At 46.6% G+C, this 25531-nt stretch overlaps 1 protein-coding gene across 1 annotated transcript; it reads left to right on the plus strand.

Moving 5' to 3' along the window:
• Positions 1–3212: 3212 nt before the first annotated feature.
• Positions 3213–25531, plus strand: TNFSF11 (TNF superfamily member 11). Its single transcript, XM_087967451.1, has 5 exons — positions 3213–3491; positions 16568–16735; positions 22366–22414; positions 22508–22606; positions 24171–25531. The coding sequence occupies exons 1-5, from the start codon at positions 3261–3263 to the stop codon at positions 24590–24592; spliced, it is 969 nt and encodes a 322-aa protein (XP_087823577.1). The 5' UTR covers positions 3213–3260; the 3' UTR covers positions 24593–25531.

Here is a 25531-nt window from a genome sequence, read left to right on the forward strand (position 1 = left end):
ATTCAGTAGATGGCAGTATTTACAAATTATGTACCATAGCCAAACACTATACAGAAGCCTGATGATGGCAGATGAGATTCTGCCAAAACTTTGCTACAACTTTAAAAGCACAACTATAATGACGTGGGAAGATACCTGAACAAAGCTGAATACCATACATGTAAGTACCCGCGAAAACTTAAGAAAACACACACACACACACACACACATTCTCTCTCTCTTTGCTCTTTTGGTCTAAGTTGTGGTTCCTGTTTCTGGTTACAGTAAAAACAGTTGAGCAGTAAAGCACATGGTGACTGTGCTCTTTGTTTGTTCTGTGTGGTGCTTTATACAAACAGAATTTCTAATAGTTTTAAAAGACTTGGTCTTTGCTACAGTGAAAAAAGAGAGGAATAGATGGATTCTAGGAGACCACTTATTACACAGAGATAGGATAGCTGTTGAAAAGGCCTACAAGTAAAATAAACAAACAAACAAACAAATAAATAAAACGTTTAACAAAAAGGAGAAAAGAAAAGGCCTACAGGTAGTCCTTGACTTATAATTCATTTAGTGACCATTCACAGTTACAACAGCACTGAAAAAAGTGACATGACCCTTTTTCACACTTATGACTGTTGTGGCATCCCCGTGGTCATGTGATCAAGATTCAGATGCTTGGCAACTGGCATGTACTTATGGCAGTTGCAATGTCCCGGGGTCAGGTGATCTCCTTTTGTGAACTTTGGACAACCAAGATCAACGGGGAAGCCAAATTAACGTAACAACCGTAGGGATTCACTTAACAAATGTGGCAAGGAAGATTGTAAAATGGGGCAAAACCCACTTCACAAATGTCTCATTTAGCAACAGAAATTTTGGACTCATTCAATGGTGTGGTTAAATCTCTCTACTCTCTCATCTATTACTCTCTTTCTCATCTATTAATATATATCTCTTTCCCCTCCCTCCCCCTCCTCCCTCCCCTCCCCCTCCCTCCTCCCCCTCCCTCCCTCTTTCTTTCTCTCTCCTCCCCTCCTCCTCCCTCCCTCCCTCCCACTCTCTCCCTCCCTTTCTCTCTCCCTGTTCTCTTCATATCTCTCTCCCTCCCTCCCCCTCCTTCTCTCACTCTCCCCCTCTCTCCCTCTCTCTTCCCTCCCTCTCCCTCCCTTTCTCTTCCTCTCTCCTTCTCCCTCCCTCTCTCCCTCCCTCCCACTCCCTCTCTCCCTCCCTTTCTCTTCCTCTCTCCTTCTCTCTCCCTCCCTCCCTCCCCCTCCCTCTCTCTCTCCTCTCTCTCCCCCTCTCTTCCTCTCTCCTCTCTCTCCCCCTCTCCCTCCTCTTCCTCTCCTCTCTCTTCCTCTCTCCCTCTCCTTCTCTCTCTCCTCTCTCCTCTTCTCTCCCCTCCCCCCTCCCCTCTCTCTCCCTCTCCCCCTCTCCTTTTGGATACAAAGGCTCCATGTGCACAAAAACACTGCGAGGAGGTAAATTAGGATAAGAAAACGCTTTCCAAGTCTGTCCTAAAGCCTGAAACTTTATAAAAAATAATGTTTAGCCTGATCCAACGCAGACTTTTTTGGCAAGACAGGGCCTGCCACTCAAACGTTCACCCAACATGCTTTGTTGGGGTCCTGCAGACGGGAGGCTGAGCCTCTGGGCCAGGTGGCCGGGGTTTCCTGACTGTTCCCCAACTTCCAATTAGCTGAGTTGGCCTCTTTCCCTCCAGGGTTGCCGTTTAAAGACTCCCCGATTCCCACAACGGATGAAGAGATGGCGAAGTCAGTGGAATCTGCTTGAGATGCTGCAACGATTAAAGCAAAAATGCAGCCTAACTTTGTGTTTGTCATTGGAAACTACCTTTGGCTAGAAATGGAAAGAAATGCTACGTTGATTTTGGGATGGGAGGAGTAGAAATGTCCATGATTGGGAATGTTAGATCAAAAGGCATTTTGCATTTGTAACTGTTGGAAGTTGGAAGTTCCTTCCTTCCTTCCTTCCTTCCTTCCTTCCTTCCTTCCTTCCTTCCTTCCATCCACCTTCTCCTGTCCTCTGTTCTTTATCCCCTCCCTCTCTTTCATGCATCTCCTTCCTTCTTCTCTTCCTTCCTTCCTTTCTCCTCTCCTGTTTTCTTTCTTTTTCTCTTCTTTCTGTCTTTTTCTTCCTTCCTTTCTCTTTCTGTCTTTCTTTTCTGTCCGCCGGCTGCCTTTCTCTCTCTCCCTCCCTCTTTCTTTTTTTTCCTTTCTTCCGTTCTCTTTCTTTTCTGTCATTTGTCTCCATCTTTCTATCTATCTATCTATCTATCTATCTATCTATCTATCTATCTATCTATCTATCTATCTATCTATCTATCTATCTATCTATCTTTATCCACCTCCCTCCCTCCTTCTTTCTTTCTTTCTTTCTTTCTTTCTTTCTTTCTTTCTTTCTTTCTGTCTTTCTGTCTTTCTTTCTTTCTTTCTTTCTTTCTTTCTGTCTTTCTTTCTTTTTCTTTCCCTTCTTTTCTCTTTCTATCTTCATTTTCTGTCTTTCTCTCCCTCCCTCCCTCTTTCTTTTCCTTCCTTCCTTCCTTCCTCTTTCTGTCTTTCTTTTCTGTCTGCCTTTCTCCCCTTTCTTTGTTTCTTTTCCTTCCTTCCTTTCTCTTTTTGTCTTTCTTTTCTGCCTGTCTTTCTTTCCCTCCCTCCCTCCCTCTTTCTTTTCCTTCTTTCCTTTCTCTTTCTGTCTTTCTCTCCTCTCCCTCTTTCTTTCTTTTCCTTCTTTCCTTTCTCTTTCTGTCTTTCTTTTCTGTCTGTCTTTCCCTCCCTCCTTCTTTCTTTCTTTCTCTTTCTTGCCCTTCCTTCCTTTCTCTTTCTTTCTTTTCCTCCCTCCCTCCCTACCTTTCTCTTTCTGTTTGTCTTTTCTGCCTTTCTTTTGCCTTTCTCTCTCTCCCTCCTGTATCTTTCCCCCTTCTTAACGCTTCTTTTTCCTAAGTTCGCTTTGATCTCTTCTAGACATTTCATCAAGTACATTGGGGGAGGGGGAAAGGGGTCTCCCGGGGAGGTGCCAACTGCACCAGGAGGCGCTTCTCTCTCTCTCTCTCTCTCTCTCCCTCCGCGGCCCCGCGCAGCGCTCCGGAGCCTGGCACTCCCTTGGGCGGCGCCGGAGGAAGGGGATGTGGGCTGGGGGTGGGGGAAGGCCGGCCCAGGGGCGGTGGGTGGGTGGGCCGGGCCGAGTTGATAAAGGGCCGGCCGGAGCGGGCCGTCCGCTCAGCCTGGGGCAGCGCCGGAGGTCGGCGGGAGCGCTCGGAGATGCGGCGCGCCAGCCGAGACTATTCCAAGTACCTGCGCGGCGCCGAGGAGCTGGGGGCCGGCGGCGCCGAGGGCGGCTCTCCCCCTTCGCCCTCCTTGCAGCCGTCCGGACTTGCGTCCGCCCCGTCTCACTCTCCGTCCGCCTCCCGAGCCCTCCTGGCCGCCCTGGTCCTGCTGGGCCTCGGCCAGGTCATCTGCAGCCTGGCGCTCTTCCTCTACTTCAAAGCGCAGGTGAGTGCGCCGCGCTCCGAAGGGAGCAGCGCCGGGAGGATGGAGACGGGGAGGAGGGAGCCTTTTTCAAAGGAAGGGATCGGGCGGGATCCTTCGGCGTTTCCCCAAGGAGGGGATCTCTGCGGGCGGATCTCCACCCTCCCCCCCCAGAAAAGAGCTGTTGAAATCGGGGCAAAGGGAAGCCGGGATCGTCCGTCGGCTTGCAAACTTTGCCAAGTTCTGTCCTTGCCTGGTGGATTTCGCGCCTGTTTCGCCAAGTTCTTGCAGATTTCGCCTCTGTTTCGCCACGGTCCTTCCCTGCAGGGTTCGGGTCTGTTTCGCCAAGTTCTTTTCTTGCAGAGTTCGGATCTGTTTCGCCACCTTTTTTCCTTGCAGGGTTCGGGTCTGTTTCGCCACCTTTTTTCCTTGCAGGGTTCGGGTCTGTTTCGCCACCTTTTTTCCTTGCAGGGTTCGGGTCTGTTTCGCCACCTTCTTTCCCTGCAGGGTTCGGGTCTGTTTCGCCACCTTCTTTCCCTGCAGGGTTCGGGTCTCCTTCGCCACCTTTTTTCCTTGCAGGGTTCGGGTCTGTTTCGCCACGTTCCTTCCCTGCAGGGTTCGGGTCTGTTTCAGCAAAGTTCTCTAAGATTTCGCCTCTGTTTCACCAAGTTCTTTTCCCTTCCTTGCGGATTTTGCGTCTGTTGTTTGCAAAGTTATTTCCTTGCAGATTTCACATCTATTCGAATAGGCTAACAGAGTTGGAAGAGGGACCTTGGAGGTCTTCTAGTCCAGCCCACTACTCAGATGGGAAACCCTACCTCATTTCAGACTAATGGGGGTCCAATCTCTTCTTGAAAACCTCCAGTGTTGGAGCATTCACAACTTCTGAAGGCAAGCAGTTCTACTGGTTTCTTTTTGTTCTTGGTTTCTTCTCTCCTTGATGAGTTTTGCAAAGTTCTCTTCTTTGCTTAAATTTTTCGCCTCTTTCCCAAAGTTTCCCCCCTCCTTCCTTGCAGATTTTTGTGTTGGTTGTGCAAAGTTATTTCCTTGCAGGTTTCACATCTATTACAATAGAATAACAGAGTTGGAAGGGACCTTGGAGGTCTTCTAGCCCAACCTTCCTGCCTAGGCAGAAAACCCTATACCAATTTCAGACAAATGGTTGTCCAATCTCTTTTTTAAAAACTTCCAGAGTTGGAGCACCCACAACTTCTGGTGGCATCCATTCCACCAGTTAATTTCTTCTTTGTTCTAGGTTGCTTCTCTTTACTTTGCAAAGTTCTCTCCTTTGCAGATTTTTGCAGATTTCGTGTCTGTTGCGCAAAGCTCTTTTCTTTCCTTTGCAAATTTTGCCTCTGCTGGGGCCAGATTGGTGCTCGCTGGTTGGGCCAGGTGGTTATTGTTTCCGGAATCCTTCAGGATTCTCCACTTGGTTCTAACTCCTGAGCCCAAGATAAGCTTCCTTAGGGAGGCAAAGCCCTGGGAATGATTGGAGGGTGTGTGTGTGTGTTTGTGTGTGTGTGCAAGGAGAGGGGGGTGCATGTTAGAGACCAGCCAGAGACCAAAGGGACTACGTGAAGGGAGTTGCTACTAGTTGGCAAAGTTGGTGTGGCATGCAGTCTTCCCCTTGTCTGCTTTCTTTCGGAGGCCAGCGTGATCTGGAGGGACAGCCACCTCCGCAGAAAGTGTCCGAGTTTTACTAAGTTGAGTAAACTGGGCATCTCTCCCCAACAACCCTAGAGTTAGGAAGACATTAGAAAGAAAAAAAAAGAAGTGGGTGTTTGGATTGGATGAAGTGACAAGGCCTAGGTGAAAGGAAATGAACACTCTTGTTCAAGTTGCTGAGCTGCGTGTGCGTGTGTGTGTGAGAGACAGCCGGATGATGGGACTTGTGATCTTGTGATCTTGGCCAGCTGAGGGTTGATATTGACCCGATGCATCCAATCGGGAGGTGTGAATATTTGCTACTCTGTTTGAAATCAAGGTGAAAGTGAGTGTATTTTCACCATGCAGAGTTTGAGAAAGTGAAAGCCTTGTGTCTTCCTCCCTCCCTCTCCCTCCCTTCCCTTTCCCCCTCCCTCTCTCTCTCTCTCTTTCCCTCCATCCTCTCTCTCTTTTCCTCCTTCCCACTCCCTCCCTCCCATTCTCTCTGGCTCTCCTTTCCTCCCTCTCTCCCTTTCCCTCTCTCCCTCTCCCTCCCTCCCCCTCTCCCTCCTTCCCTCTCCCTCTCTTTTTCCCTCCTTCCCCTCCCTCTCCCCCTCCCTCCCTCTCCCTCCCTCCCTCTCCCTCCTCCCATTCTCTCTGGCTCTCCTCCCCTCCCCTCCTTCCCCTCTCTCTCTTTTCCCTCCTTCCCACTCCCTCTTCCCCTCTCCTCCTCTCTCCCTTTCCTTCTCCCTCTCTCCTTTCCCTTCCACTCTCTCTCATCCCTTCCTTCCTTTCCTCCCTCTTTCTCCCTCTCCCTCTCCTCCCTCTCCTTCTCTGTCCCTCCCCCTCTCTCTTTCCCTTCTTCTCCCTCTCCCTCTCTCCCCCTTGCTCCCTCTCCCTTTACCCTTCCTTCCCTCTCCCTCAATCTCTTTCTCTCTTTAAAGCAGCTCAGTTTTATATCTCAGTTGGGGTAGCTTAGCCTCTTTTGGCTTGTGCGATGCAACTGGAAGGAACGGAGTTTCAGGCAGACGCCACGGCGAAGAAGAGAGAGATCGGAGGAACCCTGGATAACCTCAGGGGTGTTTAGGGAGGCAGAAGGAGCCGGTTTTTCAAACCAGGCCTGTCAAACTCCAGTTCTGGATGGCCAGGCCAAAGCTTGTGGGTCTCCTCAGAAGCCAAGCCACATCTCCCTGGGATTCTGAAGAGGGGAGGGGGCGTCATTCTCCCCACCCCAGACAAGATCCCACTTCTGGGCAGGGCTGCCAAGCCAACTATTGTCATTGCTCACTCCCAGCAAGCTTGTCCAGTGTGGTTAAGATGCCTGATAGTTAGTTCTTCACCCGCCGTTCCCCCAAAGCCCATTTCCCAGGCTTCTTATATTCATGGCTGCACAAAGACTTTCCCAGCCTGGTCTCTCTCTCTCTCTCTCTCTCTCTCTCTCTCTCTCTCTCTCTCTCTCTCTCTCTCTCTCTCATTTCTCTCTCTCTCTCTCTCTCTCTGTCTCTGTCTCTCTCTCATTTCTCTCAGTCTCTCTCTCTCTCTTTCTCTCTCATTTCTCTCTCTCAGTCTCTCTCTCTCTCTCTCTCTCTGTCTCTCTCTCTCTCTCATTTCTCTCTCTCTCTCTCTGTCTCTGTCTCTCTCTCATTTCTCTCTCTCTCTCTCTCTCTTTCTCTCTCATTTCTCTCTCTCAGTCTCTCTCTGTCTCTGTCTCTCTGTCATTTCTCTCAGTCTCTCTCTCTCTCTCTTTCTCTCTCATTTCTCTCTCTCAGTCTCTCTCTCTCTCTCTCTCTGTCTCTCTCTCTCTCATTTTCTCTCTCTCTCTGTCTCTTCTCTCTCATTTCTCTCTCAGTCTCTCTCTCTCTCTTTCTCTCTCATTTCTCTCTCTCATTTCTCTCTCTCTCTCTCTGTCTGTCTCTCACTCTCACTCTCACTCTCTGTCTCTCACTCTCTCTCATTTCTCTCTGTCTCTCTCTGTCTCTCTCACTCTGTCTCTTGTTCTCTGTCTCTCATTCTCTCTCTCTTTGTCTCTGTTTGTCTCTCTCTCTCTCATTCTCCCTCCCTTTCTCCCTCTCCCTCCTTCTCTGTCTCCCTCCCTCCCTCTCTCTCTGCCTCCCTCTCTTGGAGTTGGACTAGAAGACCTCCAAGGTCCCTTCCAACTCCCTCCCTCTCTCTGTCCCTCTCTCTCTATTTCTCTGTCACACACACACACACCAACACAGAGACAGAGAGGGGGGGAGGGGGAGGGAGAGAGAAATGGACAAATGTGTGTCTTGTGTCCACGTTTTGGTTTATTTACTGAAGAGCAGAGGACGTGATTTGGAGAGAGAGAAAAAGAGCCTCGCTTGCGGAAATCGCTGACTTGTTAGGACTGGCATCTCTTCAAAGTTTTTTTCCCCCCCTTTTCTTTCCCCTAAATTGGACCAAAAGGATAAATGATGTTTCTTTTCTCTGTCGAGGGATTGAAGAAATGCCTCTGTCTCTCATTTGGGGGAAAGCAGGCCCCCCCATCTTAGCAAGCGAAGGGGATTTTATTGTGGGCCACGCAATGCGCAAAATGCGCTAGGTTGGCATTGCTCAGGGGGGGGGGAGAGAACTGGGGGTGGGGAGGAACCTCCAGTGTGGTTTAAGATTTGGGGTTGCGAAAAGGCCTTAGCCCCCCCCCCCCTTTTTCTCTTTCTTTTTTTCTTTTTCTTGGAAATTACCCTGTTGTCTTGGTTGAGATGCCTTTTCGGCTTGCCTTTCAAACAAAACAAAAAAAAACCCTCCAACCCTTAAAAAGGAAGTTGAAAGTTAACGTTTGCTGATTGATTGATTGATTTTTTTATTCTTGCAAAAAGCCTTTCTGAGATGAGGTTTCTCTTTTTCAGATATCTTTTTGTGTGTGTTTTGTTTTGTTTTGAGAAAGAAAATAATGAGTTTCTTGGTTGGGCAAGCGTTCATGTGAATGTGGCAGATGGAACGAAAGGATTGGACAACCTTTTTTTCGTGGTTGGTACAGGGTCTCCTATTTGAGCAGAGGGGTTGGACTAGACGACCTCCGAGGTCCTTTCCAGCTCTGAGATTCTGTAATTGTGTAAGGGGCTCCTGCTTGAGCAGAGGGGTTGGACTAGATGACCTCCAAGATCCCTTCCAGCTCTGAGATTCTATAATTGTGTTAAGGGTTGGACTAGAAGACCTCCAAAGTCCCTTTCGGCTCTGTTATTTTGTCATTCTGTCGTTCTGATTAGGATTTTCCCTCCAGGCATAAATAAATAGCACTGAAGCATGTTAAAGATTCTACAAAGGGGACTATTTTTGAGTTTTAAATGACTGGGGGGGGGGATTGCAATTTTTAAGTGCTGTTGGTATGCCTAAACACAACCTTCTTCAAAATTCTCTTGCGTTTTCCCACTAGAGCACAGCATATGTTTAACCGATTATCAGGGTTGGAAGGGACCTTTGTAGGTCATCTAGTCCAACCCCCTGCTCATTAAGGAGACCCTTACACAAGTATAGAATCATCTTTTATTTATTTCATCCTGCATTGTATTTGCTCTGGATGGTTTTCTTTCTTTAAATAATATTTTATTCAATTTTCAAAGATTAAAAAACCTAAAATAAAACTTCATACATCATTGTATCAACATCAAGACATCTTTTACCCTTCCTTACATTTTTCTATATGTAGTTTCTTATTCCGTTACCATTACATAGTTATTTCCTTACTCTTACTACAAATCAATATATTGTCATCTCGCATTTCAATTTTCTCCATAATACATATTTACATATTTTTTCGTTCTTTACCTAATTGCCACTTTAACTTCTTTTTATTCTTAAACCATTCATACCAGGCGTCCCAGACTGTATAATATATCGAATCTTCCTTATCTTTTAATTTCAACGTTAGCTTGTCCATCTCTATGCAGTCTAATATTTTTTTTTATAACAACACCCTCTGGTGGTGCCCTTTTTCCTGCTTCCAAAATTGTGCGTAAGTTTTCTTTTTTTCTTTTCTTTTATTCTACCCTTTTTTTACTTTTACTTTGCTAGCAGCAGCGAAAAACAAGCAGAGTTCCGTTCCGTTGTATTTCTGGCAGGGCTATAAATGCAGAGCATTTTGTACAGACCATTTTGTCAAAAACAAGGAACTGGGAAAAAAAAAAGAGGGGATGGTTAGAAACTGGTTGAAACTGGTTAGAAACGTGGCTGCATTTTTTTTTTAAACTTTCCCCGGTGAAAGTAAGAAGCAGAGACTAAAGTCGATCCTTGGAGTTGGAAGTCAACTTTGTGTGAACATCAAAGGGGAGAAGACTAATTGTAGGATGCAGTTGCCAAGATAAAGCATGCTTGGAGGGCACCAGCTAAGCAACTCCAGATTGAGTCAAAGGAGCAGTAGCCTGACTGGGAGGTTGAACATGGTTTGCATGGTCCTAGCTTTGATTCTTGTCTTAGTAAGGCCACACCTGCATGCAGTTTTGGTCATCACACTGTAAAAAAGATGTTGAGACTCTAGAAAAAGTGCAGAGAAGAGCAACCAGGATGAGGAGGGGACTGGGGACTAAAACATACATTGAATGACTCCAGGAACTGGGCCTGGCTAGTCTAGGGAAGAGAAGGACCACGGGAGGCAGGAGAGCAGCCTTCCAATATTTGAGGGGCTGCCCCAGAGAGGAGGAGGGGGTCAAGCTATTTTCCAAGGCACCTGAAGGCCAGACAAGGAGTAATGGATGAAAACTGGTCAAGGAGAGATTCAACCTAGAAATAAGGAGAAATTTTCTGACAGGGAGAACCATCAACCCATGGAACAGAATTTCCCTTTGGAAGTTGGGGAGCTTCATCCCTGGAGGCTTTCAAGAAGAGACTGGACTGCCCTCTATCAGAAATGGTGCAGGGTCTCCTGCTTGGATGGGTGGGGGTTGGAATAGATGACCTACAAGGTCCCTTCCGACTATCCTGTGGACCTCACCCCATTCCTCAGAGGTCTGTAAGGGGGCGTGCATAAGCGCATCAGTGTGCCTACCGTCCTTGTCCTACTGTTCCCATTTATCCATTTATTCATACTCATTTATTATGTATATACTTGTATAACTGTTTATGCACACATATACTTATATGTTTATATACCTATATACCTGTTTATACCCATATATACTTATGTTTATATACCCATATACCTGTTTATACACATATATACTTATAAGTTCATATACCTATATATATCTGCTTATACACACATATACTTATATGTTTATATACCTATATACCAATTTATACACATAATTATAAATTTATATACCTATATACCTGTTTATACACACATATACTTATATGTTTATATTCCTATATACCGATTTATACACATAATTATAAATGTATATACCTATATACCTGTTTATACACACATATACTTATAAGTTCATATACCTATATACTGATTTATACACATAATTATAAATGTATATACCTATATACCTGTTTATACACACATATGCTTATATGTTTATATACCTATATACTGATTTATACACATAATTGTAAGTTCATATACCTATATACCTGTTTATACACATACATACTTATATGTTTATATGTTATGTTCATACACACTTTTTTTCTCATTACATGCTTGACAAGCAAACAAAACAAACAAACAAATAAAAATAAGGACAAGGAACGAGAAAGAGGGCTAGTGAAGAATTGGGAGAATCATTTTAGTGATGAATATGATGATGGCGGTATCCGTTACGTTGAGTCTGACTCTTGGTGCTTCTATGGGCCCGATCTCTCCCCATCTCCCTCCCTTGCGCTATTTCTTTGAGCTGTCCTGGACTTTGGCTGGTGTCAGCTTTGATGGTGTGTCCAGCTACCGTGGTTCTTTGGTGGCCTGGTTTCATTTTGGTGGACCTTGGCTAGAAACAGACCACGCTTAAGGAGACGATGAGGAGAGAAGGACTAAAAAGAAGAGGTTAAGGGATGCTGCGGTGGCTCAGTGGCTCAGACGCTGAACTTGTCGATCAGAAAGGTCGGCAGTTTGGCGGTTCGAATCCCTAGCGCCGCATAATGGAGTGAGCTCCCGTTACTTGTCCCAGCTTCTGCCAACCTAGCAGTTCGAAAGCACGTAAAAAATGCAAATAGAAAAACAGGGACTACCTTTGGTGGGAAGGGAACAGCGTTCCATGCGCCTTCGAAGGCATTTAGTCATGCCGGCCACATGACCACGGAGACGTCTTCGGACGGGGCTGGCTCTTCTTCGGCTTTGTAATGGAGATGAGCACCGCCCCCTAGAGCCGGAAATGACTAGCATGGATGTGCGAGGAACTGCAAACTCGGTTTCATTGAGGGCCGCATCAGGGTTGTGTTTGACCTAGGAGGGCCGGGGGTGGTGTGCCTGGGGATGGGCGTGGCCACAGTGGCCAGCTTGATGACTCTTGTGTTGGTGGTACCTGTGGTGGCCAAGTGCTAAGGCAGGACTTTCCTGAGAGTCCCTCCCTCTCATTATCTCCCTCCCTTTTCTTCCTTCTCCTTTCCTCTGTTTGTTTTCTTTCTTTCTTTCTTTCTTTCTTTCTTTCTTTCTTTCTTTCTTTCTTTCTTTCTTTCTTTCTTTCTTTCTTTCTTTCTTTCTTTCTTTCTCTCTCTCTCTCTCTCTCTCTCTCTCTCTCCCTTCCTTCTCCTCTCCTCTGTTTTCTTCCTTCCTTCTCCTGTCCTGTTTTCTTTCTTTCTTTCTTTCTTTCTTTCTTTCTTTCTTTCTTTCTTTCTTTCTTTCTTTCCTTCCTTCTTTCCTTCTTCCTTCCTTCCTTCCTTCCTTCCTTCCTTCTCTCCTTCCTTCCTCCCTCTCTCTCTCTCTGTTTCCTCCTTCTTCCTTGTTTACTTCCTTCCTTCCTTCCTTCCTTCCTTCCTTCCTTCCTTCTCCTGGCCTGTTTTCTTTCTTTCTTTTTTCTTTCTCTCTCTCTCTCTCTCTTCCTTCCTTCTCTCCTCTGTTTACTTCCTTCCTTCTCTTGTCCTGTTTTCTTTCTTTCTTTCTTTCTTTCTTTCTTTCTTTCTTTCTTTCTTTCTTTCTTTCTTTCTTTCTTTCTTTCTCTCTCTCTCTCTCTCTCTTTCTCTCTCTCTCTCTTTCTTTCTTTCTTTCTTTCTTTCTTTCTTTCTTTCTTTCTTTCTTTCTTTCTTTCTTTCTTTCTTTCTTTCTCTCTTCCTTCCTTCTCCTCTCCTCTGTTTCCTTCCTTCCTTCCTTCCTTCCTTCCTTCCTTCCTTCCTTCCTTCCTTCCTTCCTTCCTTCCTTCCTTCCATCCTTCCTTCCTTCTCCTCTTCTCTGTTTTCTTCTTCCTTTGAGAAAGCCTTACCTCCCAAGGATTTCTACTTTCCTTCCACCCTTCAATCCATGCGACACACAAGACAACAAGAAGGGTAGACATTTATTCATTTGTTAGCTTGTGCCTCAACTCTTCTAACGGACAGAAAAATAATAATGGAATAATTAGTGGCTATTTTTTTTGCTTCTGCAAGTCGACACACTGTTTTCCAGCTTTCCTACTGAAAATCTGAAAACCTTGGGGTCGTTAATGAATAGTTCACGAAAATGTTGGAGAACTTCCTCTGAATTGTTTTTGAACTGTCCACATTGGTCAGTGTGTCAATTTATGAAAGCAAAAGTAGTCACTAATTTAAAGTTAATTCTAAATGGTATGGCTTTTTTTAAAAAAAAAATAATGCTGCTTCAAATTGAATGTAACTGTGAGTGACTACCTAGGTTTTCTTAGGAGCATCATACAAGAATCCCTTGCTTCAGATAGGGAGAAGGGAGGGACGGAAGGAGGGAGAGAGAGGGAGGAAGGAAGGAAGGAAAGAAAGAAGGGTGGGGGGAGAAAGGGCGAAGGGGAGGGAGGGAGGAAATGAAGGAAGGAGGGAAGGGAGGGAGGAAGGAAGAAAGAGGAAGGAGGAAAGAGTGAGGGAGGGAGGGAAAGAGGGCAAAAGGAAGGGAAGGAGAGACAGAGGAAGGAAGGAAGGAAGGAGGGGAGGGATGGAGGAAGGAAGAGAGGGAGGAGGAAGGAAAAGAAGGAAGGGATGGAGGGACAGAAGAAGGAAAGGAAGGATGGAAGGGAGGAAGGAAAGAAGGAAGGGATGGAGGGATGGAAGAAGGAAAGGAAGGGAGGGAGGAAAAGGAAGGGATGGAAGAAGGAGAAGGAAGGAGGAAGAGAGGGAGGGAGGAAGGAAGGAAAGAAGGAAGGGAGGGGAGAAAGAGGGTGAAAGGAAGGGAAGGAGGGACAGGAAGGAAAGGACGAGGAAGGAGGAAGGAGGAAGGAAGGAAAGAAGGAAGGAAGGGAGGGAGGGATGGAAGAAGGAAAGGAAGGGAGGGAGAGAAAGAAGGGAGGGAGAGAAAGAGGAAGGAAGGAAAGAGGGAAAGGACGGAGGAAGGAAAGGAAGGGAGGAAAGAAGGAAGGGAGGGAGAAAAAGAGGAAGGAAGGAAAGAGGGAAAGGACTGAGGAAGGAAAGAAAGGAAGTGGTCTTCCAGGATATCGTTCCATCTTCCCAGTTTAGCACAAAGATCTTCTGATTTCTTGCTTGTCTTCCATCCAAGTACAAACCAGGCCTGACCTTGGTTGCCTTTCTGAGACCAGTCAGGTTTCATCGAGGGGGCTTCCATCTGCCAGGTTCTTTGAATACTAGCAATATTTCTGTGGAAAATCCCACAGGATGTTCCGTATATCCATCCCATCTCCCAAAGGAAGGTCGTCTTCTGTTTTGAATTTTGAACTTTCTGCTGGATTCAAGTTTTCCCATCAAGCATCTAGACGAGAGCCAATGTACAGTACTTGCGGGCTTGGGTTTTGCCACAGCTTTTCTCACTTCTTGGAAAGTTGTGTGTTAACTGCATGTGAACAAGCCAGATATGCCTTGCTGGACTTTAAAAACAAAACAAAAACCCAGCCACATTCAAGTGCTTTTTCTTTCAAAAGATTGGATAATCTTGGCAGCCTCTCTCTAGTTTCCTTTGGTTTTCCTGCAATTTCACAGAGACAATTTATACCATTTCATCTATCTAGGTTCCCAAAATCATCTCCCAGGCTTCTTCTATAGCACGGCCACCTATAAGATGGCTTAAATGGGCATCAGATAACCTGCCTATCTTTAACTTTAACTCAGCAAGAGATAGCCAGGTAATAAAAGTCTTGAATTGAAAATGTGTTTGTGATAACTTACGTTCTGGAGGAAAGAAACTTGTCTCATGGAGAACAATCTCCTGATAAGCAGAGACTATGAAAAGAAGGACTTGGAGGTGACATGATAACAGTCTTCCAATATCTCAGGGGCCGCCCCAAAGAAGAGGGAGTCAAGCTAGTCTCCAAAGCACCTGAAGGTAGAGCAAGAAGCAATGGGTGGAAACTCAACAAGGAGAGAAGCAGCCTAGAACTAAGGAGAAACTTCTTAACAGTGAGGATAATTAACCACTGGAACAGCTTGCCACTAGAAGCTGTGGGTGCTTCATCACAGGAGTTTTTAAGAAGGGACTGGAAGCTGTTTGACTGAAATCTTATAGGCTTTCCTCCTTGAGCAGAGGGTTGGACTAGAACAGGGATCCCCAACCTTTTCGACGCCTGCGGCCGGTTCCGACATCAGCTGGGCGCCGCGCCGGTACCAGGCGTCAACTGGGCGCCGCCATCTTTTATGACGAAAAGGCGCTTCGGTGACGTCACCGGGCGCTGTTCGTCATAAAAAGATAGCGGCGCCAGCAGCTTCTGGTGAGCTTTTCGGGTAGAAATGGCTTTCTACCGGAAAAGCTCACCAAGCGCTTTAAAAAAGATGGCGGCGCCCAGCAACCAGCGGCCCGGTAAGGGTTGTTCCGCGACCGGTACGGTCCGCGGACCGGCGGTTGGGGACCCCTGGACTAGAAGACCTCCAAGGTCCCTTCCAAGTTGGTTATTCTGTCATTCTGCCTCTTCACCACTAATTCCTTTTTCCTTCTCATCCTCTGTCTCATTCTCCTATCACGTAGGCTCAAAAATGGGGATGATCTTCCTTCCTTCCTTCCTTCCTCCCTTCCTTCCTCCCTCCCTTCTGCCCTTTCTCCTTCCTGCCCTTTTTCTTTCCTTCTTCCCTTTCTCCCCCTCCTTCCTTCCTTCCTTCCTTCCTTCCTTCCCTTACTTACTTAACCTTCCTTCCTTATCCTCCCTCCCTCCTTCCCTCCTTCCTTCCACCCTTTCTCCTTCCTTCCTTCCTTCCTTCCTTCCTTCCTTCCTTCCTTCCTTCCTTCCTTCCTTCCTTCCTTCCTTCCTTCCCTCCTTCCCTCCCTCCCTCCCTCCCTCCCTCCCTTTCTCCCTTCCCTTTTCTGTCTTTTCCTCCCTCCCTCCCTGAGAGCCTTGTCCAAGGTATAAATACAACCAGTCAGTCAACAAAGCCATCTACCCAAAGCTTAGCACCATCCTTACGTCTGGCCCATATCTTAAGAGAGATCGCCCAGCCAAGTCAAACTTATAATTCCTCCCAGATCTTGCTCCTACCTGTGGTATTTTCCTCAAATGTAAATAGTACTGGTGTGGCAGAATCTTGCATCCCTAGAGATTGCCAAAGAAGCCCTTTAGATAATTTCACGTAGGATGGCGTCCTGGTTTTTCTACTCCTAGTTACCTGGAACAATGGATCTATTAGAAATACAGGTCCAATTATGATTTATTGTTAAATAGCCAATGGACAGGAATCTTCTCAACTAATTGTTAACACCTGGTTGGAGTTATGTAAGGGCAATAGTTCTCAAGGGAGGCGAGATTTAGATCGCTTGTGGCTACGTAGAGGTTCTAGGCTGAGTTCTCTTTTAACTCCACCCAGGTTCTCACGCATCATCACAAAATCTCCAGAACCGTAAAGCCTACAAACTTGAAGTTTGGCCCATATGTTCCTCTTGGCTTCTAGGGGCTCAGTAAGAAAGGATTTTTCCAAATGACCATCAGAGCATTTAGAGTATTTCCTATATTATTATTATTAACACGCTCTGATGCTAAGGAGTTCTACTCTCCCTCCCCACCTGAAAAGAAATCTCTCCAAGTGCAAAACACAAGCAGAGGAGTTTCAGTTTCAGTTTCACAACACCAAGCAGCTTTAGTACAGAACAGTTGAGCTAAGCCACGCCCAGGCTCCTTGCTGTCTCCTTGCTCACACAGCAAGTACTGTTTCAGTTTCCATGTTTCCATTTCCAAACAGACCTCAACTTTCTCACACACTGAGAGGATGCTGGCCAGATAAATACCAAAGGATGCTGGTAGGCAGAGGCACAATTTCCCCTTTTCTTATTTTTCTCCCCCAAAACAGCCCGACCACGTAGTTTCGTAGCGAAGCATGGGTATCGAGCTAGTAGTTAATAACTCTGAAAGAGAGATTTGGGTTATTGTTTCCCCCTCCTCCCCAGGCTAGTGTTGTTCTGTGTCTTTGAGGCTCAACAAATATGACTTGAAAGCACTTAGCTGTTTTTGAATAATTTGTTCCAGATGGACCCTCACCGAATTTCCGAAGAGGATACCAACTGTTTAAGGTCCTTCCTGAGACTTCCAGAGAACGTAGATCTGCCAGAAGCCACCTTGGCCAACCAAGAGACAAGGCTGTTGTCTGAATCATGTCGAAGGATGAAGCAGGCTTTCCAAAGAGTAATGCAAAAGGTCAGTCTACTCCAGGTTGGAAGTTGGTGGAAGTTTCAGGGTCACCTTAGACAGCCCGCTTCCGCCTCGTACAGAAACCTCGAAGTAAAATATAAAGAATGTTCTTCTTTTCGAGTGTGGTCTTGTGAACTAAACTAATCTATGGAGAATAATAAACCCTATTCTTCCTTCAAAGCAAGGAGGAAATAATAGGTACTAGAAGACCTCCAAAGTCCCTTCCAGCTCTTAGTACTTTCATTAAGAGGCGGCCTTTCATAGTTTCCTTGAAAGCACCACTACAACAGATTACAGAATAACAGAGTTGGAAGGGACTTTGTAGGTCATCTAGTCCAACCCCTCCGCACAAGCAGGAGACCCTACACCATTTCTGACAGATGGCAGTCCAGTCTCTTCCTAAAAGCCTCCAGTGATGAACCTCTGAAGGTAACTTCTGTTCCACGGGCTGATGGTTCTCACTGTCAGAAAAATTCCACGTTGAATCTCTCCTTGTTCAGTTTCCATCCATTATTCCTTGTTTGGGCTTCAGGTTATCATACAAGTTGGGAAGATGTAAAGACAGGATCACTTGAAAGGAGATGTTCTCTTCAGGTTCTCTCATCTCTTTGTTGTTGTTGTTGGTTGCAAAGTCGTGTCCAACCCAACGCGACCCCATGGACAATGTTCCTCCAGGCCTTCCTGTCCACCATCTTCTGGAGTCCATTTAAGCCGACTGCTTCAGTGACTCCATCCAGCCACCTCCTTCTCTGCCGTCCCCTTCTTCTTCTTTTGCCCTCCATCGTTCCCAGCATTCGGCTCTTCTCCAGGGAGTCCTTCCTTCCTTCTCATGAGGTGGCCAAAGTCTTTGAGTTTCCTCTTTAGGATCTGGCCTTCTAAAGAGCAGTCAGGGTTGATCTCCTCTAGGACTGACCGGTTGGATGGCCTTGCAGACCAAGGGACTTGCAGGGGTCTCCTCCAGCACCAGAGTTCAAAGGCCTCCATTCTTTGGCGTTGAGCCTTCCTTACGGTCCAACTTTCACAGCCATGACTTGCAACTGGGAAAACCACAGCCTTGACTCTACGCACTTTGGTTGGCAGGGGGATGTCTCTGCTTTTGAGTAGGCTGTCTAGCTTTGCCATAGCTTTCCTCCCCAGGAGCAAGCGTTTTTTTTTTTTAAATTTCTTGGCTGCAGTCCCCATCTGCAGTGATCTAGGAGCCCAGAAAAAAAATAAAAATAAATCTGTCACTCCCTCCATTTCTTCCCCATCTATTTGCCAGGAATCGAAAAGGCCAGATGCCGTGATCTTAAATTTCTCAACTCTTTTAAGAGGCCCCCAAATCAAAACACCTCAGCATTACAAACCACATCCATTTTAGAATCACCTGACCAGATTGGCAAAAAGGAAACTTGGCATCTGCTTCTTAACCCAGAGCATCCTGTTCCGAGCGCGATTCTCACCGGGTTTCTAATGAGTCTTTCTCAAGAAGAAGGCGGTGGTGTTACAGGAAGTGGCAGCAACTCAACGGTCTTTCCTTCCCATATATTCCCAAAAAAAGATAAGACGGAGACTTCCTTAATTTCCTTTTAATTGTCTGAGAGAGGATCTCAACAGCTGTCGTTTAAACAACAGTCTTCTAGATCTTCATTTAATGGGGGACCAACCATGACAAGCACAGGTAGTCCTTGACTTATGACCACAATGGACACTCCCACACTCTGAATGTATGTGCTTCAGTGAGAAATGGGTTAGGGGAGTTTTGCTCCGTTTTCCGACATTACTGGCCATGATTGTTCAGCGAATCTCCACCGTTCATAAGTTAGTCCAATGGTGGGATTCAATTTTTTTTTTTTACTGCCAGTTCTATAGGCGTGGCTTGGTGGGCATGGCTGGCAAAAGTCTCGTTTCCACTCAAACCTGACCGACGGTTTTTCCTTCCTTGTCGGTCCTTGGCCAATGGGGGTAAAGTCCCCAGCTTATCACGTTTATTCGCGCAATGTCAACACAAAGGTGTTTTTTTCTTTCCTGCTGGCTTTGTGTGTGTGTGTGTGTGTGTGCGCAAGGGCTTAGAAGGCTTTTTGCAAACCACCATGGAAGACGCTGGTCGGTTGAGAGAGCCTTTTTGCCGTTCCCCTTGGCAGCCGTCCCAGGAGTGGACGGCTGAGGGGAGCTGGGTCAGGCCCAGACTTGTCCTCCGCACTTGGCAACCAAACCCTTCACCCCGTGGAACCTCCCGAGGGCCGGCCTCTGCTCAGGAGACAACGTTTACCCTGAGGCTGATGAAGGAGGCTTGACGTTGGCGCGCTGGGGGTATTTATTGAATCTGGCCATGAACGTGTGGTCTCCTGGGCTTCGTTGATGGCTTAAGTGAGGTTGTGAAAGAGGTATGTGGCGTCATTTGTGACCTTTCTTTCTTTCTTTCTTTCTTTCTTTCTTTCTTTCTTTCTTTCTTTCTTTCTTTCTCTTTCTTTCTTTCTTCCTTCCTTCCTTCCTTCCTTCCTTCCTTCCTTCCTTCCTTCCTTCCTTCTTGTTCTTCTTTTTCCTCCTCCTCTTCTTCTTCTTCCTCCTCCTCCTCCTCCCTCTCCCCCTCTTCTTCTCCTTCTCCTCCTCCTCCTTCTCTTCTCCCTCCTCCTCCTCCTCCTCCTCCTCCTCCTCTTCTTCTTCCTCCTCCTCCCCCTCCCCCTCTTCTTCTTCTCCTTCTCCTCCTCCACCTCCTCCTCCTCCTCTTCTCCTCCTCCTCCTCTTCTTCTCCTCCTCCTCCTCTTCCTCCTCCTCTTCTTCTTCTTCTTCCTCCTCCTCCCCCTCCCCCTCCTCCTCCTCCTCCTCCTCCTCCTCTTCTTCTTCTTCTTCTTCTTCTTCTTCTTCTTCTTCTTCTTCTTCTTCTTCTTCTTCTTCTTCTTCTTCTTCTTCTTCTTCTTCTTCTCCTCCTCCTCCTCCTCCTCCTCCTCCTCCTCCTCCTCCTCCTCCTCTTCCTCCTCTTCTTCTTCTTCTTCTTCCTCCCCCCTCCTCCCCCCCCTCTCCTCCTCCTCCTCCTCCTCCTCCTCCTCCTCCTCCTCCTCCCCCTCCCCCTCCCCCTCCTCTTCTTCTTCTTCTCCTCCTCCTCCTCCTCCTCCTCCTCCTCTTCTTCTTCTTCTTCTTCTCCTCCTCCTCCTCCTCTTCCTCTTCCTCCTCTTCTTCTTCTTCTTCCTTCCCCTCCTCCTCCCCCTCTCCTCCTCCTCCTCCTCCTCCTCCTCCTCCTCTTTCTCCTCCTCTCTTTTATGTAGGCAAAAATATCACCTTGGAATCAGGGAGCGAGGGAAAGAATGAAGGCCATCCCACCCAACCCTGCTTAATGCCACCCTTCAGATGAAAGCATTCTGCAAGGAAATGGATGAACAAAAAAGAGACCAGGGGCGGGATTGTCCTTTTCAGTCTCATTCCATTTTCAAAATCTTGGAAGTTCATTAGCATAGGGACTTTGCGACCCCTTGACAGAGTTTTTATTCCGTGATCTTATTTTTCACCGTGAACTGAAATGCCGGCCTTTATTTTGGTAGCTCCTTTGCGATTCGTGGGGCCACTCTCTGTGGCTTGCTAGTGAAAGTTTTGAAAGATTGATGCTTTCCTCTGCAGCTTCCTTCCTGGCCCTACAGAGCTAGAAAACATTCGATTTCCTGCGAGATAATGAGGTTTGATCTTCTTCTTAGTATTCACCTCATCACTGTTTCCCAGCGTTCTCTCTGGGGTTAGGCTTAGACAATAAGGGATGCATAAGTGCACACCCACGTGTATTTGGAAGATCGCTGAAGATTTCTGTCTTTAATCATGCCCCCCCAAATTATCACGGCTTTCTTCCTGGTTTGGGGTGGGGGTGGTAGACCTACGTCTCTGAGAAATTATCTTTTAGGAAATATCCCTCATTAATTAGATTCTAGTGTCAGGCGATTGCCCTAATTAACTCATGAGCCTTGAGCCAAGCTTCAAAAAAAATCCAAAAGATTTATTAGGAGCAACATGTCTGGCATTAACCCGTAGGAAGCCAACTCTGACACGCATAATTTATGGACACCCCTGACCCTGATTTGTCCCCCCCCCCATGTGCTATTAATCAGATTCTCCAACAAAACATATTCATGGGCTGGGTGTGTCACCAGTCACATTCTCCAATGAAGGATTTTCCCCGGGGCAGAAGATCCGGTAGCCTAGCTACAATCTTTTTAAGATAAGTGTGGAATGCACTTCTGGTTTTAATTGCCGATCTGCTCCTTCGGGTTTTGCCCCCCCCCTCCCGCTTATGGCAACTTGGAAACAAGCATAGGAATGTTTTACGAGTTGACATCCAGATCCTGAGGGATCTGCCCTGAGATTTGGAGTCTTCCCTGCTTCAGAAGTGATGGAGAGCATAATGTGGGTGATATTGCCTGTTTGGATGTGCAGATCCCGTCCAATGTGAAGCTTTCGTCGCAATTGTGGGTTTCTAATGTTTTGAAACCAGAAGTGAAAAATGCCTGGGCACACAGATGTAATTTCAGTGGAAGTTTTTGGATATAATGTGTAGATCTTTGCTAAAGAGCCGTGGTGGTGCAGTTGGTTAGAATGCAGTATTTCAGGCTAATTCTGCCAACTGCCGGCAGTTCAATCCTGACCGGCTCAAGATTGACTCAGCCTTCCATCCTTCCTAGGTGGGTAAAATGAGGAACCAGATTGTTGGGGGGCAATATGCTGACTCTGTAAAAATTGCTTGTAAAGCACTGTGAAGCAGTATATAAGTGCTACTTCTAGTGCTATTGCAAAATTTGGTGCTGCATATGATAGTTTTGGTTACCACGAAAGATAGTTTCTCAACTCAGGGTAGGAAAAGTCGTATGGATTTCAGATTGTGCTTGCAAATTAAGGGAAGTGGTTCTGTCGTAATTTTCCCCAAAAGCATTTTAATCATCATAGCTGCTCATTACTTGTTCTGACCCAAACCTGGTTCCAAGAGGTACACAAGACAAAGGTGACAGCACAACCTTTTACTGTTTCATTAACAAATCCTGTTTCTTCACAGATAAAAGGCTGCTTCCAACTAATTAGCTCCAACAAGGAAGAGTTTGCCAAGTTTTTACAAGACTGCCAAGAACAACAGATAAAGTTCCTAAACACTAAATCAAAGAGTCTCCAAACACCAACTCAGATATTCTGACGTCCACCAGGACGAGTATCAAACTTCTTTGCTTCCTGCAAAGAACCTCAGTTTCTCCGCTGGCTTTTATCCCTTAAGGGAGGGGCCATCACCTTGCAGCCTTACTCCCGAGTCGCCTGTGCTGCTGCAGATGCTCTTTCCTTCGAGCAGCCCTGCGCACACGCTCTATTCTGATTGAGGTTCAATTAAACTGATGTATTGCCACTCATGCCTGCACGTAGGAACCTTAGAAACTCAACGGTTAGCACCTGCTTGGAGTTAGTTAGATAAGAATCCACAGAATTCTGGGGAGTTGGGCTAACCGCTTGTGGCTATGTAGAGATTCTAAGCTAATCCCTCTTTTGACTCCACACCCCCCAGATTTGGCCAATTCTTCTCCCACAATTGTAGCGCTAACCATCTGGAGATCAGATCTTATCTCTCCTGGAGTGCCATAGTTTTAGCTACAATCCCACTCAACTGTATTAAATGCATTTTTTTTCCTTTTTAGGAAGTCCAGCGTCTGAGCGCTGGAAAAGACCAGTCAAGATTGGAGAAATGTAAGTGTTTCTTTCTTGTCAAGAACCTTCAGCTGAGGGAAGATTTCAGTTTCTGATTTTAACATGATGGGTTTTTTTTTTCCTCCCCAACAGCCACAATGGGAGCTTCCTGGTCAGATTCCACCAAGAAAAGCAAGCCGGAGAAAGCGCCATTTGCTCATCTTATAATTGATAGCCACAATATTCCATCTGGTAAGCTCACTTTCAAACTTTTTTTTCCAGAGTTTTGCAGCGTTAATTCAGCGCCAGAAAAATAAACACAGGTGGCTGATGCTTCGTTCAACTTCTTTATAAACAGAACAAGTAGATTTTACAAACCAGCTGTAGATTTCTCCAACATGGAGCAAACTCAGACAGAAACAGGTTGCAAGTTCAGAGCAGAGCTCCAGTCTTCCGCAAGCAAGTTAGTTTCTCTTTTATTTTAGTTCAGCAGGCAAGCAAGAGGAGAGAAGCAGTTTCATTTTTAATAGATAGAGCTTAACATAGTTGCAGAGTTGCAGAGCTTAATATAGAGCCATGCCTAAGCTACTTCTGGTTTCAGTTTCCAGCCTAGGCTATTCTAGTTTCAGTTGCCAGCCTAGGTTACTTCTAGTTTCAGTTTCCAAACAGTCCTCATTGGCTGACTTAGTTGCTATGCCTATGCATTGGCTGACCTTGTTACCATGCTCTATTCCAGTTTATGAATATACTCTGACACTTTTGCCATGCGAGGTTGGACTAGAAGCCCTCCAAGGTCGCTTCCAGCTTTAATCTCTTCTAAAGAGATCGAGTAACCATTTGTCTGGAATGGCATAGGGTCTCCTGGCGGTGAGCAGGGGGTTGGGCTAGAAGACCTCCAAGGTCCCTTAGAACGAACAGTGAGGATAATTAGCCAGCAGAACAGAAGTTGCCTTCAGAAGTTATAGGTGCTTCATCACTGGAGGTTTTCAAGAAGAGGCTGGACCCCCATTTGTCTGAAATGGTATAGAGCCGAGATGGCGAACCTGTGGCACGTGTGCCACAGGTGACATGCGGAGCCATTTGTGCCGGCACGCGAGCTGCAGGCAAACTTACCTCACTGCGCCTGCGCATACCTCCCAGCTGATTTTCGGCAGGTTTGAGGCCTTTTTCGGCCTCCCAAAGGCTTGTGGAAGGCTTCTGCGGGCTTGCAGGCGAAAACTAGCCCTGTTTTGTCACTTCCTGTTTTTCCGAAAATGCCGGAAGTGACAAAACGGGCCTAGTTTTCGGCCTGCAAAGCCTGCAGAAGCCTTCCTCAAGCCTCTGGGATGCTGAAAAGGCCTCAAACCAGCAAAAAATCAGCTGGGAGGTGCAGTGCAGGTAAGGGGGCAGCGGGAAGTGGGTGGGTGGGGGGATATTGTGCGCACATGCATAGGGGGCGTGGGGGGGGGCATTGCCCTCTGTGTGCTGGCGTGAGCGTGCAAGCCCCCGCACAATTTTTGGCACAGGAGCTCAAAAAGGTTAGTCCCCACTGGTCTAGGGTTTTCTCCTGTCTGAGCAGGGGGATGGACTTGAAGACCTCCAAGGTCCTTCCTAGCTCTAATTTTATTTTAAAGAGATTGGATAACCATTTTTTCTGGAACGGCATAGGGTCTTCTGGCTGAGTAGGGGTTGGACTAGAAGACCTCCAAGCTCCCTCCCAGCTCTAATCTGATTGATTTATCAATAAGTCGTTAAGCGAGGACTATTTCTAATCCCCACAAGGAGGAAGCAAATACTTTATTATTCTTTTTTCCCCCCCTTAATCTTCTCTTCTCAGGCACCGGGAAAGTGAATCTGACATGTTGGCACCATGACAAAGGCTGGGCAAACGTGCTGAACATGACCTTCAGTGACGGCAGGCTCATAGCCAATCACGACGGCTTTTACTACCTGTACGCCAACGTGTACTTCAGGCACCACGAAACGTCGGGCAACCTGACTGGCCAGACGCTGCAGCTGATGGTGTACGTGACCAAAACCGATGCCAGGCGGAGAAACTCGGTCGTCCTGATGAAAGGCGGAAGCACCAAGAACTGGTCGGGCGAATCCGAGTTTCATTTTTTCTCGGTCAACGTCAGCGGGTTCTTCAAACTGAAGTCGGGAGAGATGGTGAGCCTCCAGGTCTCCTACCCTTCCTTGCTGGACCACTCCCCGGAAGGAACTTATTTCGGCGCTTTTAAAATAAGAGATATCGATTGAATATTGGTTTTTTTTTTTTTTTCATTTTGGTTTTTTTTTTTTCGATTGGGAAAAATGTGGTAATTTATTCAGCTGGGTTTAGAGGAATTGGAGGGTGTGGTTACAGCTTGTGGGTGTCCAGTTGTATACAGGTAGACCTTGACTTATGACCGCCGTTGAGCCCACATTTCCATTGCTAACTGAGACGGTTGCTAAATGAGCTTTGTCCCATTTTGTGATTTCTCTGCCCACTGTGATGACCCAAAGGGATGTGGCACAAAGGCAACCCAGTCAGATCATCAGTAGGAGTCCCTTTATTAGCTCCAACTTTGCCCCCAATGTCCTGGTTACCTTCTGGGCTGGAGAAAAACTCTCCCAGGTAAACAGCCTTTGGCTGCAGAGAATCAAGTCCAAAATGTGGTCAACACAAACTGTAACTTAAACTCCAATCAAGGCAAAATGAGGTAATTAGTCGGGCAGGGCAGGAGCAAGAATTCCAGACGTGAAGGCACGGCAATAACTCAACACGGTTGGGAAGACTTAGGAACACAGATAACCAAAGTCAACACAAGATAAACTCAAATTTGCTCCCAGCAGCTGCCGCACTCAGCTTGCATCTCTCTTAAACGCTCTTCCCAGCTGTGGCTAATGAAGGGAATCAGGGCCCTTTCCTCCCCCATAAGCCACCCAACCCACATTGCTCCCTTCTCCGTTCCTCCCTGCCTGCCTTAGGATGAAGAGGGGGTGGGCCTGGGTCTTCCTCTGAACAGGGAAATATGTGTGTGTGTGTGTGTGTGTGTATAAACATGGCCTTAAGTCATTTTATTTCCCAACGCCGTTGTAACTTTGAACCGTCATTAAGCGAACTGTTGGAAGTCAAGGACTACCTGTAAATTTGAGACTTTCAAGAAGAGACTGGACTGCCATTTGTCAGAAATGGCGTAAGGTCTCCTGCTTGGG

The sequence above is a fragment of the Notechis scutatus genome, chromosome 5 (genome assembly GCF_049901735.1).
Source record: "Notechis scutatus isolate UNSWTSFEM ecotype Mainland chromosome 5, rNotScu1.2, whole genome shotgun sequence".
Classification (NCBI taxonomy): Eukaryota; Metazoa; Chordata; class Lepidosauria; order Squamata; family Elapidae; genus Notechis; species Notechis scutatus.

Bases quoted from the DNA above. Each gene is read 5' to 3' on its own strand.
- TNFSF11 (XM_087967451.1), top strand. From the start codon at position 3,261: ATGCGGCGCGCCAGCCGAGACTATTCCAAGTACCTGCGCGGCGCCGAG. The intron at 3,492-16,567 runs GTGAGTGCGCCG...AATTTGTTCCAG, and splicing joins TCCTCTACTTCAAAGCGCAG to ATGGACCCTCACCGAATTTC. The intron at 16,736-22,365 runs GTCAGTCTACTC...TTTCCTTTTTAG, and splicing joins TCCAAAGAGTAATGCAAAAG to GAAGTCCAGCGTCTGAGCGC.